Source organism: Sinohyriopsis cumingii, chromosome 10 (assembly GCF_028554795.1).
Source record: "Sinohyriopsis cumingii isolate HCF-2022 chromosome 10, ASM2855479v2, whole genome shotgun sequence".
NCBI classification, from domain to species: Eukaryota; Metazoa; Mollusca; class Bivalvia; order Unionida; family Unionidae; genus Sinohyriopsis; species Sinohyriopsis cumingii.
The window spans coordinates 93,465,680-93,482,488 of NC_142970.1; the positions used below are offsets into that span (position 1 = coordinate 93,465,680).

At 35.7% G+C, this 16,809-nt stretch overlaps 1 protein-coding gene across 3 annotated transcripts in view; it reads left to right on the top strand.

Moving 5' to 3' along the window:
* Nucleotides 1-16,809, top strand: part of LOC149790598 (vesicle-fusing ATPase-like) — a 97,785-nt gene that overhangs the window by 38,735 nt on the left and 42,241 nt on the right. For all 3 annotated transcript variants that reach the window (XM_089972698.1, XM_089972697.1, XM_089972699.1), the window contains 6 exons: nucleotides 64-152; nucleotides 1,915-2,057; nucleotides 3,118-3,184; nucleotides 5,768-5,900; nucleotides 7,806-7,880; nucleotides 13,682-13,772. In XM_089972698.1, coding sequence (XP_089828824.1) covers nucleotides 64-152; nucleotides 1,915-2,057; nucleotides 3,118-3,184; nucleotides 5,768-5,900; nucleotides 7,806-7,880; nucleotides 13,682-13,772 — 598 coding nt within the window. The remainder of the gene's footprint in view (nucleotides 1-63; nucleotides 153-1,914; nucleotides 2,058-3,117; nucleotides 3,185-5,767; nucleotides 5,901-7,805; nucleotides 7,881-13,681; nucleotides 13,773-16,809) is intronic.

Below are 16,809 nucleotides of genomic sequence, written 5' to 3' on the forward strand. Positions count from 1 at the left end.
TTGAATTATTATACTTTCTGTTTGCTTTTAAACTGAAGAGACAGTTTTTCTCCTTATTTTCAGTCCCAGATAGGTCTGCTGACACCAAACTCCACAGTAATTTTTGAAAAGGCAGAAAATTCTGCCTTGATGTTGACAGGGAAATCAAAAGGGTAAGTTAAAATTTAAATTGCTTGCTTTAGTAACATTTAAAACTGAAAGATTATTGCATATATAGGTGCAGGTGAAAAGTAATGTTATTATTCAATTTATATTGTAAAATGTAACTTTTTATGAATATTTACCAACAAAAAATAGCATCCAGGGAAATGCAAGTTATAATATTGTTAAAGTCATGCTATTTAAAGTTATTTTACATGTGATAATTTATGTTCCTTATTGTAAAGTATATATACACAATATATATATACTATATGCCCACCATCTGGCACAGTGTTATGATGTTGTCCACACATCTGTTACCATTTTAATGTCAGCAAAGTCAATCATGTTCTCCACCATCTACAGTTATCAGACTTTGTGGGTGGCTTGCTTCTTGGATAAAGAAGATTGATGTCGATTTTGGATTTAAAAGATCAGAGGTCATGATCACTGAAAGACGATATATAGTTTCAGAAAGTAGCTTTAGTTTTTTCATCATCAGTAGCTACCAAGTTTGTGCATAGCTTGCACTTGGGATAAGAAAGAACACTATCAATTTTGGGGTCAAAAAGGTCAAAGTCACTGTGACACACAAAATTATGGTTTCCACACCATAAATGGCTTTCTCCATCAATAGTGGTTACCAAATTTGTGGTTGGCTTGCATTTGGGGCAAAGGAAGAAGCCTATTTTTTTTGGGAGTTGAAAGGTAAAAGGTCAGGGTTACTGAGAACGAAAGTAATGAAATGTAATAACATAACAAAATAGTTTTACTTTACAGACACTTGATGCATACAAATTTATGTTACCTACATAGAGGTCTATTGAACTCAGAGCAAATGTTTACTGTACTGTTCTTGGTCCTCTTGTTTACAGTCTTCTGTTTGAAGCACCAAGGAATCAAGAACATTATGTTTACATTAATATAATATTTTAAACACCAAGGAATGAAAGACAGAATGTTTAATTTTGATTGTTGCTAAAACTTTTCAAATCACACTGCATTACAGTGCCTAAGAGCCAGTTTCCACTTTCTAAAATTCTTCACTTATGCATTTTAATTAATATATGGAATTTTGAATAAAATTCATTGGACTTGTAAGTCATAATTGTGATATCACGAGTTTTCATGAGCTACTTAATTTCATTGATTTTTGACACCATGAATGTAAAGACTTAATACAATGCCATTAAGTACCAATGAAAATATATTATTCTGCCAACATTGCAAAAATTGATTCCCATGGAAATAAATAAATTCATGTTACTTTTGCATTTCAGTTTTCCAATCAAATCGACATAAAACCTCAATTGGACAATGTGTTGGAGAAATAAAACTTTTACTAGCAATGATAAATTGTATGCAGATTAATATAAGTTTGGATATTTTCACATTTAAAGTTTCTAATTGCAATTTTTTGATTCCGTTCTCTGCCAAGTTTGAATAAATAAGTCTGATTGGCTGCTTTAAAACTGTATATTGTTTATTGTATAAGTCTATGGAAGTATGTAAAGATGAAATTCTAAGGCAAACACTTATAATATTTCTTGTGTGATAAGCTTGGGGGAACAGCATTACTTGTTCTCAGAAAGTTGTGAGTGGACTTGTATTCAACAGTTTGGTAAATACTTGTCAAAAGTTTGCTAAAGTAGGGGGTGGGGCTAGCATCAAGCCTAGGCCTGGGACTCTCATTAACATTGGCTTATGATTGGATAAATATAGATCCTATGAGTGATGGAGTATACTAAGTTTGAATTTTTTTGAAATTTTCAGAAAGCAGCAGTACCAATCAATCATCAATCCAGACTGGGACTTCAACAAAATGGGTATTGGTGGACTGGATAAAGAGTTCTCTGCCATTTTTAGGCGGGCATTTGCATCAAGGGTGTTTCCACCGGAAGTTGTTGAACAGCTAGGTATGGGGTCCAAAACATTCAACAAAAATGTGTTAAATGAAAGTCACAGCATTGATTTCAATATTCATAGTACCAATTTTTTTAAATTGTAGGGGGATTATTGATATTTTAGTGGAGGACGGTAGCATATTTTGTATACTGTTGTACACTTTTACATTTGTTTGTTCATAGGTCTGTATATTGATCCAAACCCATTTTGGGATTGTGACTGTAGAATAATCCTTATGCACTCTCCTGATTGTCATAATAGTGGACAGTTGGAGCAAGAGCTGCATTTGCTCAATGGTTAGTGGTGAGTTCTCGACCAGTAGGGTGTGGGTTCGAATCTATCACTAGATCAGTCTGAGTTTCTGAGTTGGCTACCATGGTGTATTCTTGGGCAATTGGGATTCTTTACTTTACTGGCCAGGTGGCCAGTTGCATCATGTCACAGAAAAATTGGGGATGGGTTTAATAATTGAACATTGCTTGCATAGCATAACATTTCTTTAATTTGTTAATGTGGGGCTTGTCTTATAATCAAGAATGCACCTTTTATTAAAGAATTATGATCAGCTCCTTTGTATTCCATGGTTAATGTGGAAAATGTGTGTTGGTGAGGGACATGAAACCAGAGGCCATGGAAAATATATCTTAAGTCATGGAAAAGTCCTAGAATTTACTCATGGGAACCCAGAATTTTGAAAATCCTGAGCACTGTAGTAAATACATTTGAATATAGTGACTCACGAATACACAATTACTGGCTCTAACTCAACATGATGGTGGTGGTGGTCCGTCCTAATGGTGCTATTCATGGGAGCCTTAAAAAAGACCATATAAGTGATTCATGTTTCAGTAACATTGATGTGAAAACTGATTAGTTTTAACAACCAAAAACTGAAATCAATGAAATATGTCAAGTTTCCATATTGGAATAAAATTAGAGCAAGATAATGGGATCAATCTACATTCTTAGAGGGCAACACTCTAAAATGATGGGATTTATAGTATGTGATCACTGTATTGTTTTGTTGCTATTCTTATTCTTCTTCTTCTTCTTATTATTATTATTTTACAGGTATGAAACATGTAAAAGGAATCCTGTTATTTGGCCCTCCAGGTACTGGCAAGACTCTCATGGCAAGGTATGTAACAAGATGGTTTCAGCTGTGCAAACGGGGGAAACTTTTTTTGCAACAGGATATAAATATTACATAGTTTAGCTGTGTTAGAAAATCTTGTCTTTCATGGGATGAATAAGCAATAAGCATGTGACCAGCACACAACAGGGAACCACATTTTGACCCTGATTTTATCTCAGTCAGTTTCTCACATCAAATTGGAAGATTTGTTGATACTTTTGCAGTGAAATTATCATTATTCATTCAATTATGTTAGTAATCATTGACATTTAGCACTATTTTGTTGATGCATTGATAACTTTGTTTGTCAGCTGTGATCAGGTCATTTCTTTTATGAAAACATTGTGGATTTCTTTTCACCACAGTCAAGTGTTTTCACATAATTTTAGATTGTTGGGAAGATAAGAACAAAAAACAAAAGAAAAGAAAAATAATAAAAATGTTTGACAGAGAGATGAAAATTCTAACCTGTGGGATAAGCTATGAATACATGCATACATTACCTTGGTCCCAAACAGATAAGTTTTTCTCACAGGTTTGAATTTTTCTGTATCCACCCATCATTAGTGATAAATTCTATTTCTTTTCATTGACCAGTTAGATTCAAGCATTTATAACCAGAAAAAATCCATATAGTAATGTACTCTTGAATGCTTCATTTGGGCATGTCTAATTTTAAAAGGGCTAATTCTGAAGTCTTTAAAAGTAATTAGTCATTATTGTGTCTCTATTCAAAGTTTTGGATCAGATGCATACTGAATTCAAAACACAAACAATGCATGGTGTATTTCTTGTCAACTCTAGTATCCAAGAAGAGATAATAAAACCAACAACTGAGAATATTAAAATCACACCCTCAGCATAGTCATTTTGTCAAACTATACTTGTTGATTGATGTTAATTATTTAACTTATTCATGAAGGCTTATAGATATGTAGTGTACCAAAATACAAACTGCAATTATAGATCAAATTTTTCTAAATAGAAGCACAGTCTAATCTGACCCAGTGTCACCTTTCCTCAGCAGTTACTTGTTCACAGCAGCAATTTTGATTTTCCCCGGACAATTTTCCAGTATAAATTTCCTGAATGTAACAGTCATCTGTCCTACATAATCAGTGTATCAGTGTTTCCTAACCAAACAGTGGTTTCTTCCTGACTTTAGTGGTTACTGGCAGGTATCCACAGCAGTGACCACTCAGTCTTTTGCTTCATGAGGAAGTCATTGTTCAGATAAAGGAATATCATATGCAGACTTTTCTTAGACTCTTCATATTCCAGTCATGTTGATAATAAAACTTAACTACATCAAATTCAAAAGTGAGGCAGATTTTATCATTAGGGTACATGGTCAAAGCAGTTTGTTTACTGGCTGGTTGAAAAAGTAGTTGTGTCATTGCAGCAGAAATGGAAGTCAGCTTTTGTGATAGGTATAGATTGATATCATCATTTATTTTTGTCTGTGAATTGAAGCTGTCTCTGACGAGAAAAGTTCTTAATTTAGAAAAGATATGAGTTTTATCCCCTTTCATTAGGGTCTGGGGTCATTCAGTATTCATATTTTGTGTGACTAATTGACTAATCCAGATAAAGCAAGTTTAAGATGATAAAATGAAGAAAATCCTTAGGAGATAAACCATTCCAGATAAGTGTAACGATGAAGTAGTAGATGAAGCAACAAAAAGTTAATTATGCAGACATTTCATGAAATCTATATAAAATATAAGGATATAAATGATAAAATCTTCAAAATATTGGACTTTGTTGAATAAAATTGCACCACATAGTTACACAATATTGATTCAATTTAATGGTTCATAAATTGAATTTTAAAATGTTCCTTATTTTCTGAAATTGTTTTCAATGTGAAATACTGGTTTTGTATAGGGAGATTCTGCAACAACGAGTCTGATACACTTTACAGATACCCTTGTCGTGTACATATATTGCCTTACCTCCCCCTGTTTTGTACATCTATTGCCTTACCTCCCCCTGTTTTGTACATATATTGTTTTACCTCCCCCTGTTTTGTACATATATTGTTTTACCTGTCTCTCTGCTTAATGATCATGAGTTGCAACTATTTTGTCACAAATATTATTTGTCTTCCTGATATGACTGCATATATGAAAGTTTCTTCAACAGAAAACAAAGTATTGTTTATTCAAATATTTTTAGTATTTTGATTTTATGAACCCTTTTTAGTGACAGAAGATATACATCTGTCTCTAAGTCAGAGCTGACTGCAAACTATGCAGAAAACCAGATCTGCCAGTTTGTGTGGAACAGTCAGCTTACAGCCTGATTAGTCATTGCATAATGCACTGGCATATTAGGGTCTATGTTGCTTGCAGTCTGACCAGACTTTTATGTAAGTATATGTGGTAGGTGTTAATTTGATCTGACATTTTGGTACCAGACATTAACGAGAAGAGGCAAAGATAGATGAAATGTGTTGGGCATCACAATATCCCTGAAAGATTTTAAAAGATATGGAATTTCAGAAACTTAAAACAAAAGAACTTGTTTTCCTTATTCAGTTAACTTTATTTATTTTGCATATGTCTGTATATGTTCATCTTATAGACAAATCGGAAAGATGCTGAATGCTAGAGAGCCAAAGATTGTGAATGGTCCCCAGATTCTGGACAAGTATGTTGGTGAATCTGAGGCTAACATTCGTAAACTGTTTGCTGATGCTGAGGATGAAGAAAAAAGGGTAAGATTAAAGATATACAGAGATAGACATACTATTTCCACATGCAGCAAAAAATATTTTTTATATAAAGGTTTTGCTAAAGCCTCTGGAATTAAAATAAGAAATTTTGTTCTCCATTTATGCAGTACAAAGTCACAAGTAGGCTGCATTGACTTATAATTAATGTTTTGATTGTGCCTTTACATGAAATCATTGTATATAAAATATGATTTCATTGTCTGTAGGGAATTTCCTGTAGTTTTGAATTGGTTAAATGTACTAACAGTAAATTTAATTTCCACTTGAGAATTTATTCCGTATTCTAGAATAGCTCTAGAGAGTAAGTGAAATCATCAGAATCGTTCTTTAGTGAATGTTTAAAAATTGCTATTCAAAATATGTAAAACATCAAGTATGTGAACAGCATGCAAAATTTGTTCGAATTCATGCAGTTGGAGAGCAGTGATGCGTGAGCACTTCCACAAATTAGTTTCATGCCGTGCTTATAAACAAGTACTCTGTATTGTATACAATTTTTATAGGACACTTAATCCTGAAAGTGCTTAGCATGATGTAAGTTGTGCACTGGTAGAGATCTCATAGCACTGGTAGTGACATCAGTCTTATTTCAGGTAGGCAACCATTTAATATTTGGTGTTTTAGCTTGACATGAATGGTTGTTAAACTAAATTTGATTGGCACATTAGACCTGGAACAAGCATTATGTTGTCGCTTGAAGCATGCGTCAAGGAAGTTATACAAATGCTTGCAGAAAGATGAATGAGAAATGGCAAATGAAGAAAAGACAGCACTAGAGCTCTCCTTTCAACACTCTGAAGAATGGAAAGCACAACTGAAATAAATGCATTACATTTAATTCCAGATGAGTGAATGAATGAAAATGATAGATGATCGTGATAAATAAAATATCTGAATGCATTTCTGAGGCCATAAACAAGAAATGATAGAAGCATAAAGTTAAACAATACAATAGGAATGAAAACAGGATGAAAACGAAATGCACATAAAAAGCAAACAAAATTAAGATTTGGTAAAATTGCCTGTTTGGTGTTTTGTTTATCAACCACGTTTACTTACACTTTTGCATACATTGACCATCTTGATAGGTGAGGCAATAAGAAAGTAAATATCCATAAGTGCATGGATAAATGGATTAACAAGTGCATATTTGACTAAGCTTTATTATGTATTCCTGTTGTCTCACTTTCAATTCAATATTTGCATATTTGTCTAAGATTTCTGATATATTCCTGTAGTTGTTATTGTTTCTGATTTCATGATTCCAGCATTCACATAGATTCTGTTTCTTATCCCTCTGACCATGTTTGTCTGTAGACAATGTATTTTCCACATATAAATTTAGTTTCCTGTGCTGTTGTCTTCTCAGACATAAACATGAATAGATATAGAAACCATAGAATAGGTGGCTGCTGTGTCCTAGGTCAAGGTCTTTGGAACTGAAGTTCTGAATTATCATTGTGCATGATAAAGTTGAGTTTCCTTTGCCTGATTTTCATCAGACTTTATTAGTAGGTAGTATTCACTTGCATGGAGGTCACTTCCCTATTGATTTTTGGGTTCAGAGATCAAAAGTCAAGTTCACTGGCACTACAGTTGTCATTTTTGGCTTCAGAAAACATTTCCACTTTATTTATTTATTTATTTTATTTAAGTTCTACACACCAAGTTTTATCAACTTCATTGTTACATTTCACTTATGGAAGGACAGCACCTTATTGGTGTTGTGACTGGAGATCTGATTGTGTCTTGTATTATTCGAAATAATATCAGATCAAATTATTACTGATTAAGGTCATTTGAGATAAAATTTTGTTTTTTATTTATGATGGGTAGTAATAGCCTTTTTTGTGATTTTTGTTGTTATTCATTTCCATTTCTTTTCAGTGTGGTCCAATGAGCGGCCTGCACATAATCATCTTTGATGAGATCGATGCCATTTGCAAAACAAGAGGTTCTGTGGTAAGGCATTTTTTGGATGTTTTAAGATAACCTCATGGTTTTGGCTTATAAGATGGTTATAATTGTCCAGTCATTATTCAATTAATAATGGTCTATATCAATACAATTTTGTTGATGTAAATTTTATTTTCTTACCTGCATTAACTATAGACCAAGGCAGAGCATATGGCTTGTTCAGCAGCAGGTGCAGCATGGTCATCAACATCAAATATATAAAGTTTTATGGAAATTTTTTGAAAATTCTCTACTCTATGTCCTTGTACTGTTTGCCAGCAAGACAAAGTGATGAAGGATTTGTTTATTTGTTATATGGGGTTCATCTTAACTACTGTATATACTCTGATATAAACTAGTCTCAGATTCAGCCAATGTGGGTATGTGAGAAAGCTTGCCAGTAGCTTCTCGTGGGTCAGTGTTTCTTTCTGGGGTTTTCCAGCGTTCTTCCTCCACCAGTTATACTGGCCACCATGTATAGCCTATCGTGTGCTGAAAAATGGCGTTAAACCCCACAACAACAACTGATATAAACTATAGTCAACTGCAAAAATATATACCTTAATGGCTATGTTGTGAAACGTGATACAAGTTGGGACACCTTTATCTATTTTCAAAAATAATTTCTGCACAGTCTGTAGAAGTTGGGTCATCAGATCAGTAATTTTTAATGTTCTGTAAGGTCTGGGGTACCTTGGGCACTTTTTACTGCACTAATCTGAATGTTTCTATTACAGAAAAACTAAAAAGTTACAATTAATGTTTTAAAAAAATACTTGCAATTATTATGTAGTGGTAGTTTGATGCAAATGGCCTTTACTAAGTACATGTTTACTTGGCTACAGTAATCAAGCTAATATTATGTAAGACAGGCCCAGTATACATTAAGAAATACACCGGTGATGCCTGTAAAGCCTCTTCAGATTTTACAACAGTTAATTGGTTTCGGTTAATGTTATATAACACACTGGCGTTGTCTCGTGATGAATTGCCCTCTTCACCCAATCCAGTTTCAGGGTTGAGACAGCTGACCTGGATTGATGTCTAGTATAAGATGTATTTCTGACAGAGAAATCCACCAATTATGATCAGAGGAAATACTGAAACAACCAACATACCAAAATAAGATTGCAACGAATAGTGTGTGATGAAATTTTGATTTGTTTTGGGGCTTGTACTACTTTTGGCTTAATGTTGAAAATGCGTTGTCTCACTGTCTATCATTGCATTATCATCATAGTTGCACATAATGTACTGTAATGTATTAGAGATAAGGGCTTTGGAAGAAATATGTCTTCAGCGCTAGACTCTTGGTTGTTGTTTTTAATTTGGCTGTTATTTTAGCATGAAAAACTCTAAGCCAGTCAGATAGATATTTTGTTGTCAAATAGTAGTGGGTTAAGCATTGAAGATTGAGTTTAATGGAGGCTTTGGAGTAATGTCTGACAGTAGAGGTGGTGGAATTGTTGAATTTTGGAAATGTGTGCATATTGTGCTCCATTGCTTAATATTTTTTGGTTCAACTGTATCCATAAAATTTGATTTGCACTGCTGTATGCATGACATTAGGTTTCCACTGTTGTATCCAGGACATTAGGTTTCGACTGTTGTATCGAGGACATTAGGTTTCGACTGTTGTATCCATGACATTAGTTTTCAACTGTTGTATCCATGACATTAGGTTTCAACTGTTGTATCCAGGACATTAGGTTTCAACTGTTGTATCCATGACATTAGTTTTCAACTGTTGTATCCATGACATTAGGTTTCAACTGTTGTATCCAGGACATTAGGTTTCAACTGTTGTATCCAGGACATTAGGTTTCACTGTTATGTCGAGGACATTAGTTTTCAACTGTTGTATCCAGGACATTAAGTTTCCACTTTTGTATCCAGGATATTAGTTTTCAGCTGTTGTATCCAGGACATCAGGTTTCAAGTGTTGTATCCAGAACATTAGGTGTCCACTTTTTTTAAAGAATAAAAGCCCAGAATAGTTTCATAACAATGACACCAGAAATATTACATATTAATTTATTCTAGCACAAATTCCTAAATTTATACATGGTCTGTATGTTACCACAAGTATTTGTTTATGCATATCACAGTTTTATGTGAGGGAACTAATCATTGCTTCTCCCCAAGCTTGGGTCAGTTATGAATGGATGTTGTCCACTCCAGCTGACTTCCTCTTTTTCAGCGATCTGACTGTGGCTTCTACTTCTTCATGTAGGATAGGGTGGTTGTCATTAGTTGCTGGAGGGATGCTCAGTTCCTCTGGATCTATTGTGGTTCAGTGGTTGTAAAATTCTGCGCAGTACTCTGTCCATCTTTCCAGAATATCTTTTTCTTCTATGAGGCAGTTTCTGTCTTTGTCCTTTAAGGAAGTAACCCACCGCTGTTTTGTGCTTGTTAGAACTTGGACCAGTTTGTATGCTTTCCTGCTGTTGTTCCTTTTGAAGTTTCCACCACTGTCTTTGGACTGTTCTTTGATCCAGTTATCTTTTGCTTTATTTATGCTTTCCTGGACTTCCCGGTTGACTGCCTTGTACTGATCTGCTCCTTCTGTATTGTTCTTTTTCTTCTTCATTTCCCTCCTCTTGTCACACAGGTTCAGGACCTCAGCTGTGACCCAGGGCTTCTTAACTGGGTGAGGTATACCAAGGATCTCGCTGGCTGTTTCAGTTGTTGCTCTATTGAAGGTGGTGTTCAAAGTGTCCATGTCAGTATTGTCAGCATCGAGGATGGTGAGCAGTGCAAATATCCCACCAATCATTGGCCAGAAGGCTTTTGCTACTTTGGGATCCTTCAATTTCTCGAGATCAAATTTTATGCTTGTGTGGCTCTCTTTCTTGACCTTCTTTAGATGTAGCCAGAAGGTCATCATCACCAGATATGGTCACTTCCTATGTCTGCTCCGGGAAAGCTTTAGTCTTGGCGATGTTTACTCTTGACTGTACATACCTCTTCACCATGATGTAGTTGATCTGACTGTGATGGTCTTTGCTTGGGCTGTGCCATGTCCATCTGCTGGATACTTTGTGTTGGCCAAAGGTGTTTGCCTGCATAAGGTTTTTGTAAGTAGCGAATTCCAGGAGCCTCAGACCTCTCTCATTCATCTGTGCATTGCAGCAGCACCCACATGTTCCATTCCAGTTCATGCAAGCGTTCTCGCCTATCTTGGCATTCGGTTGCACAACCAGAATGTCTTCAATGTTTCATCCATAATGTCTTGTAGATGGTCGTAGAAGTTGTCCACATCCGCATCATCATTGTCTGATGTTGGGCGTATGCCTGTATTATGGTGATGATGAATGGAGTTGCCCTGAGGCAGATGGTGATGAGCCAGCTGGAGACTGGCCGACATCCCATGACAGTACTCATGCTGTCCTTGTGTACAAGGAGCCCAACTCCCTGCTCATGTTTGTCTTCTCTGCCACTGAAGTACAGTTTGTGGCTTTCCAAAGTAGTTTCTTTAGTGTTCTTCCATTGTATCTCACAGAGTCCTAAGATGTTCCAGTGGTATCTGTTATTTCGTACATAAGCTCCTCAAGCTTTCCAGTTTGCTGTCAGTGTTCTCGCACTGCCAGTACCAGTGATGATGTTGTTCCTGACACGAATCTTGCTGCTTTGAGCACCAGTCATATACTTTCCACCTCCACCATGGTGCATGCCCCTTATTGAATTGGGTGATGACCGAGCTGGTATGGGATGGGTAATTGTTGTTGTTTTTCGTGTGTTGAGTCTAGGGCAGCTGCCACTTGGCAGACCTCAACCCTCTCCAGACCTGAGCACAGCTGATTTCCTCTAACTTGGTGATTAGTGCCCTCACAAATAGCTGCAACAAGATCTGGCAAACAGGAGTATGGCATTGCCATGGACCCAATCACTGATCATCACCCTCCCCAAGAAAGGCAATTTGCAACAGTGTCAAAACTACTGTACAATCAGACTTATGAGCCATCCAAGCAAAGTCATGTTAAGGATACTGCTGAACAAACTAAAGCCATAGGCTGAAAAGATCATTGCCAAGGAGCGGGCAGGGTGCAGCGCAACAGAGCAGATCTTCAGCCTCAGGATATTGTGTGAGAAGTACCTCCAACATCAGCAAGATTTTACCACATCTTCATGGATTTGAAGAAGGCATTTGACAGAGTAGGGCATGCAGCCTTGTGGGCGACTATGAGACTGTACAACGTCAATGCTAACCTCATCACAGTAATAGAGCACCTCTATGATAAGGCCACCAGTGCTGTATACTTCAATGGCAGCATAGGAGACTGGTTCAGAATGACAGTTGGAGTCAGACAAGGCTGTCTGCTCTCTCCCACAATATTCAGCATCTTTCTGGAGGGAATCATGGCAGACGCGCTTGAAAAGCATGAAGGGACGGTCAGCATCGGAGACAGAACAATTACCAACTTACGTTTTGCTAACGACATTGATGGACTAGCAGGAAATGAGCAAGAACTAGCTAGCTTAGTATAGGGCCTTGACAAAACTCTGCAGCCTAGAGCATGGAAATCATTGCAGAGAAGACCAAAATGATGACAACCAACACCAAGGGCATCACCACTGACATCAGGATCCAAGGTACAAAGCTAGAAACAGTCCACAGCTTCAAGTATTTGGGGGCAACTGTAACAGATGAAGGATCGAAGCCCGAAGTACTCTCCAGGATTGCACAGACAACAGCAGCACTGACAAAACTGAAGCCCATCTGTAACGACAAGAAGATTGCACTCAGTTCAGAGGTTCGACTAATGCACTCACTGGTGATCTCCATATTTCTCTATGCCAAGACAATCCTGCGAGGCACTCTACAAGGAAGAAAAAAGAGAGGCAGGCAGAGAAAGAGGTGGGAAGAAAACATTCAAGAGTGGACAGGCTTGACATTGAGCAACTCACTGAGAAAGATGACAAATCTAGAGGAATGGAGGAAGCTGGTTGTTCAGTGCACCAATGGTCTACCAGACTAAGGGACTGATGATGAAGATGATGATTATAATTTTGGTGGGGTTCCATGTGGCTGAGTTGTCTAAAGCACTTGTCTTTACCAATCACTGTTGTCTCACATCTGCCTGTGTGGGCTTGAAGTCTCATATCAACAAGTGTGGTTATGTGAAAAAGCGTGCCTGTAACTTACCATGGGTCAGTGATTCTTGCTAGTGTTTTCTTGGGTTCTTCATCCACCAGTTATATTGGCTGTCATGTATTGCATAGCATGTGCTGAAAATGAATTTAAACAAAAGGTAAATAATTTGGAGATATATTTTGCATTTGAAATCACTTAGAAATCAATAAGCTGAAAGTAAGCCACAAAGTTACCAACCAGACACAGTTGTATGATACCAATGTCATGATCTCTAGGGTGGATCCCATGTAATACTACATGATTCTGTCACTTAAAACATACCACTTTGTTATGACAGGACCCATTTGTTAATAGGAGTTTGATATTAAACCTGTTTGGTAATAAAACTATACATAAAATATTTAAGAAAATTTCAGAAATTAGGTTGTATCAAATTATTTTGATTCATAAGATCTGAATACCAATGTCATCATTTCTAGAATGGATCACATATAAAATACTACATGGTTCTATCAGGCAAAATATACAACATATTTATGACATGATCCAATTGTTAATAAGTTTTTAATATTAATTAAACCTGTTTGATAATAAAACTTCATCAAATATTTAAGGAAATTTCACATGTAAAAATTAGGTTGTACCAAAGTATTATGATTAATGAGATCCTAAATAGTTCCCTATATTGTGTTTGCTTTTGTGTATGTTACAGGCAGGAAATACAGGTGTCCATGACACGGTTGTAAATCAGCTCTTAGCCAAGATAGATGGTGTAGAACAGTTGAATAACATTTTAGTTATTGGTAAGTACTTCATTTAATTGTCAGTAAATGTTCAAAATTAGCATTTGTTTGGTTTTTTAAATCTGTCATAGGTGATACAGTATCAGAATCAAGATTTTTGCCAAGTCTCTATTATCTTTTCTTCGAATCACTGGAATATGATGAATTCTAGAATTGACTTCTGATGGCATGCATTGCATAGTTCAGGTGATAGGCACTGCAGTCAAAACTATAAGGGATAAGCAACTGTTATACAAAGGTTTGAGAGGGAATTTAACATATTGTGACCAATAGAGACTTGTATGTATAAAATAAATATAGCACAAACTGACTGTGAAGTTGCTTAGGCTCCACATGAAAGTACCTAAATGTGTGATGACAAAGTGTGGATAGAAAGAGAGAAAACATTGGAAATATAGATGGAGTTACATGTTCCTTAGAAGTGAAAAACTCCTTGAACTTGTAGTGTATATCTTCCACATAGCTTTCTGTCATGATGAGAGCATGCTTCTTGGCATGTAAAGAAGTAATAACTGGGGTATTCTTACACTGTGCCGCCAAGTATTATATGTAAGGGGATATAACTCTGTCCAGCTGCCAAATAGGCTGGCAGACAACTCTAGCTCCCTTTAGCTAAAAGTTGTATCTGGGTGGGCTGGATTCGCGAAGTAGTGGAATTTCTCCTTAGACATTGGATAAGTATTTTCGAAGAAACATTTTACTAGGAAAAATTGGTTTTCAGTTTGATGATTTCCATTTAGATCTGTAAAATATGATTTTGAATAGTAATGACATATAGGTGGAATTATTAACTATCACTCGTGTGTTCTTTCTCACAGTAAACATTTATCCTTTTCTTTTCAAATACTTTATCCAATCGTAATACATTATCTTGGAAATCCAGACCTCCTAAGCTAAGATTTTAGCTATAAAAGCTAAAATTTGTCTGTCATCATTGGTGTGAATCAAGCAGAGTGATCTTCCCTTTGGATATAGGGTTTACACTTACTGCTGGACATGCTCTGTCATTAGTAGGATATGACTGCATGGAGTTTGGAAGGGTGTATTCATATTATGTCCAGGGCCCTGAGTGGCCGAGTGGTCTAAAGCGCTGTCCATTACGGATCACTGCCATCTCACCTCTGTATTCATATTATGTCCAGGTAGGTATTATTGAAGAAACATTTTTTATCATAAATATGCAAATATTACTCCACTGTTAAAGTAAAGTACTTTTAGAATCCACTGTGAAAATTGTAAATAGTATGGGGGGGCATTGCATCTCCTTGCCTTATACCAACACTACATTCACGTGATTTAAATAAGAACCCTTAAGTTTCACAGCACTTCATGTGGTCATACATAGATTTAATATTATTATATAATTTACCATTATCTCAAATATGTTCTATATAAAATAACCAATGTCTTTTCTTCTTATCAAAAGTTGTTAATATATCAATACACATTTGATCATCTTTCTCATGTAGATATAGTAATAATGGTATGTAAAACAAAACTTTTATCAGCTATTGTACGATCATGACCTTGTAAAACAATTTTGCAAAACAATCTGCTAGCATAATACCTTCATAATAATTGTTTTCATCACATTACACCTTCCATATAAAGCTGGAATGATAGCACCATTCAGCTACTTTTCAGGATAGATTCCCAATTGTAAATATTCCTGTTATAAATTGAGGCAGATTTGCTATTTAGCAAACTATAGATGGTCTTGCTTACTGTAGTATCAGAAATTTTTCATTGTTTCCTTGAACCAGGAATTTAAAGCCCCAATGAAAATGTAGCAACTATAATGATGACACCCCCCCATTTTCTTACCGTGTTTCGTTCCTAGAGAATTTCAAAGATCAACATCAGTACTATAATCTGGTACTAAAATATCAGTTTTTTTCATGTGTATATTTTATTTTAACCTGTTAAACAAGAATTGTAACTCTTGTTATATTGTTTTAATGCAGTGTGTCAATAAGGTATCTTGTAGTTGTATTTTCCACTTACTGCCTTAAACTGAACTGTGAGATAAGCTAGAATGGAGAGAATGGAGAAGAAACTTAAGGTATTCAAACACTATTAATACTGAAAATGAAAGAAGAATAATGAAAACAATAGTATATGAAAATTAACATTTTAAGATCTATTCTTATGTTCCAGTACAACTTTTGTTGACAAATTTTAATTCTTCTGAAAGCACATTTAATTTTCTCCATGCATTCCTAATCTTTGAAAACAACATATAAAATAGTGGAGTCATTGCTCGAAGCACTATTATTTATGAACACTATGCATATGCACTAATTACAGCAGAGTACTGACAATCACACTTCACTGGTTTTTGGACAGTGTATTAACATCATGTCAATCAAGTCTTGCAGCAGACACACACACACACACTGCACATCTAAAGAATCCCCAAATTGCAGATTTAAAAATATACAGTTTTTGTAAAACCACTAATAATTAGGTCTGATATTTCACTCATTGAGGTGTGAGCTCCATTTATCCATTCAGTGTGATTTCGCTTGATTAATGAGGTTCCAAGGTACATTAAATACAATGTACTGACTTTTATCAGTAAAATCTTCCTTTTCCATGATGACTTTCGTGACCTTTTGAATATTCCAGTTATGGAAGTGTTAGTTTTAATTCTTCTTCGTACTCAGTTTTTTATTGTCAAGTCTGCTGGTTGAAGATGGTTTTATATGAGGCAAAAACAAAGGAGTGATTCCACTTTAACTTAGTTAGCATCATCACACTTTGGTGGCATCATTTTCCTTTGATTCTCAGCACCAGCCAAAGGGAAGGGTGTAAGTGATTGATCTTGACATGGTTTGAGGTGGTAGTACTGTTTTAGTGGTATTTGCTACCTTGACTTCCACTGATGTTACTAGGACAAAATCTCCATCAAAGTATTGTACTTGATAGATCTTTGATTTGTGCTTATACAAGTAGTATGTTCTTCACCCGTAAGTTGTTCTGAAGCCATGTTTGAAAACTTTTTAATGGTTTAAGAATTTTCTCAACATCAATTACA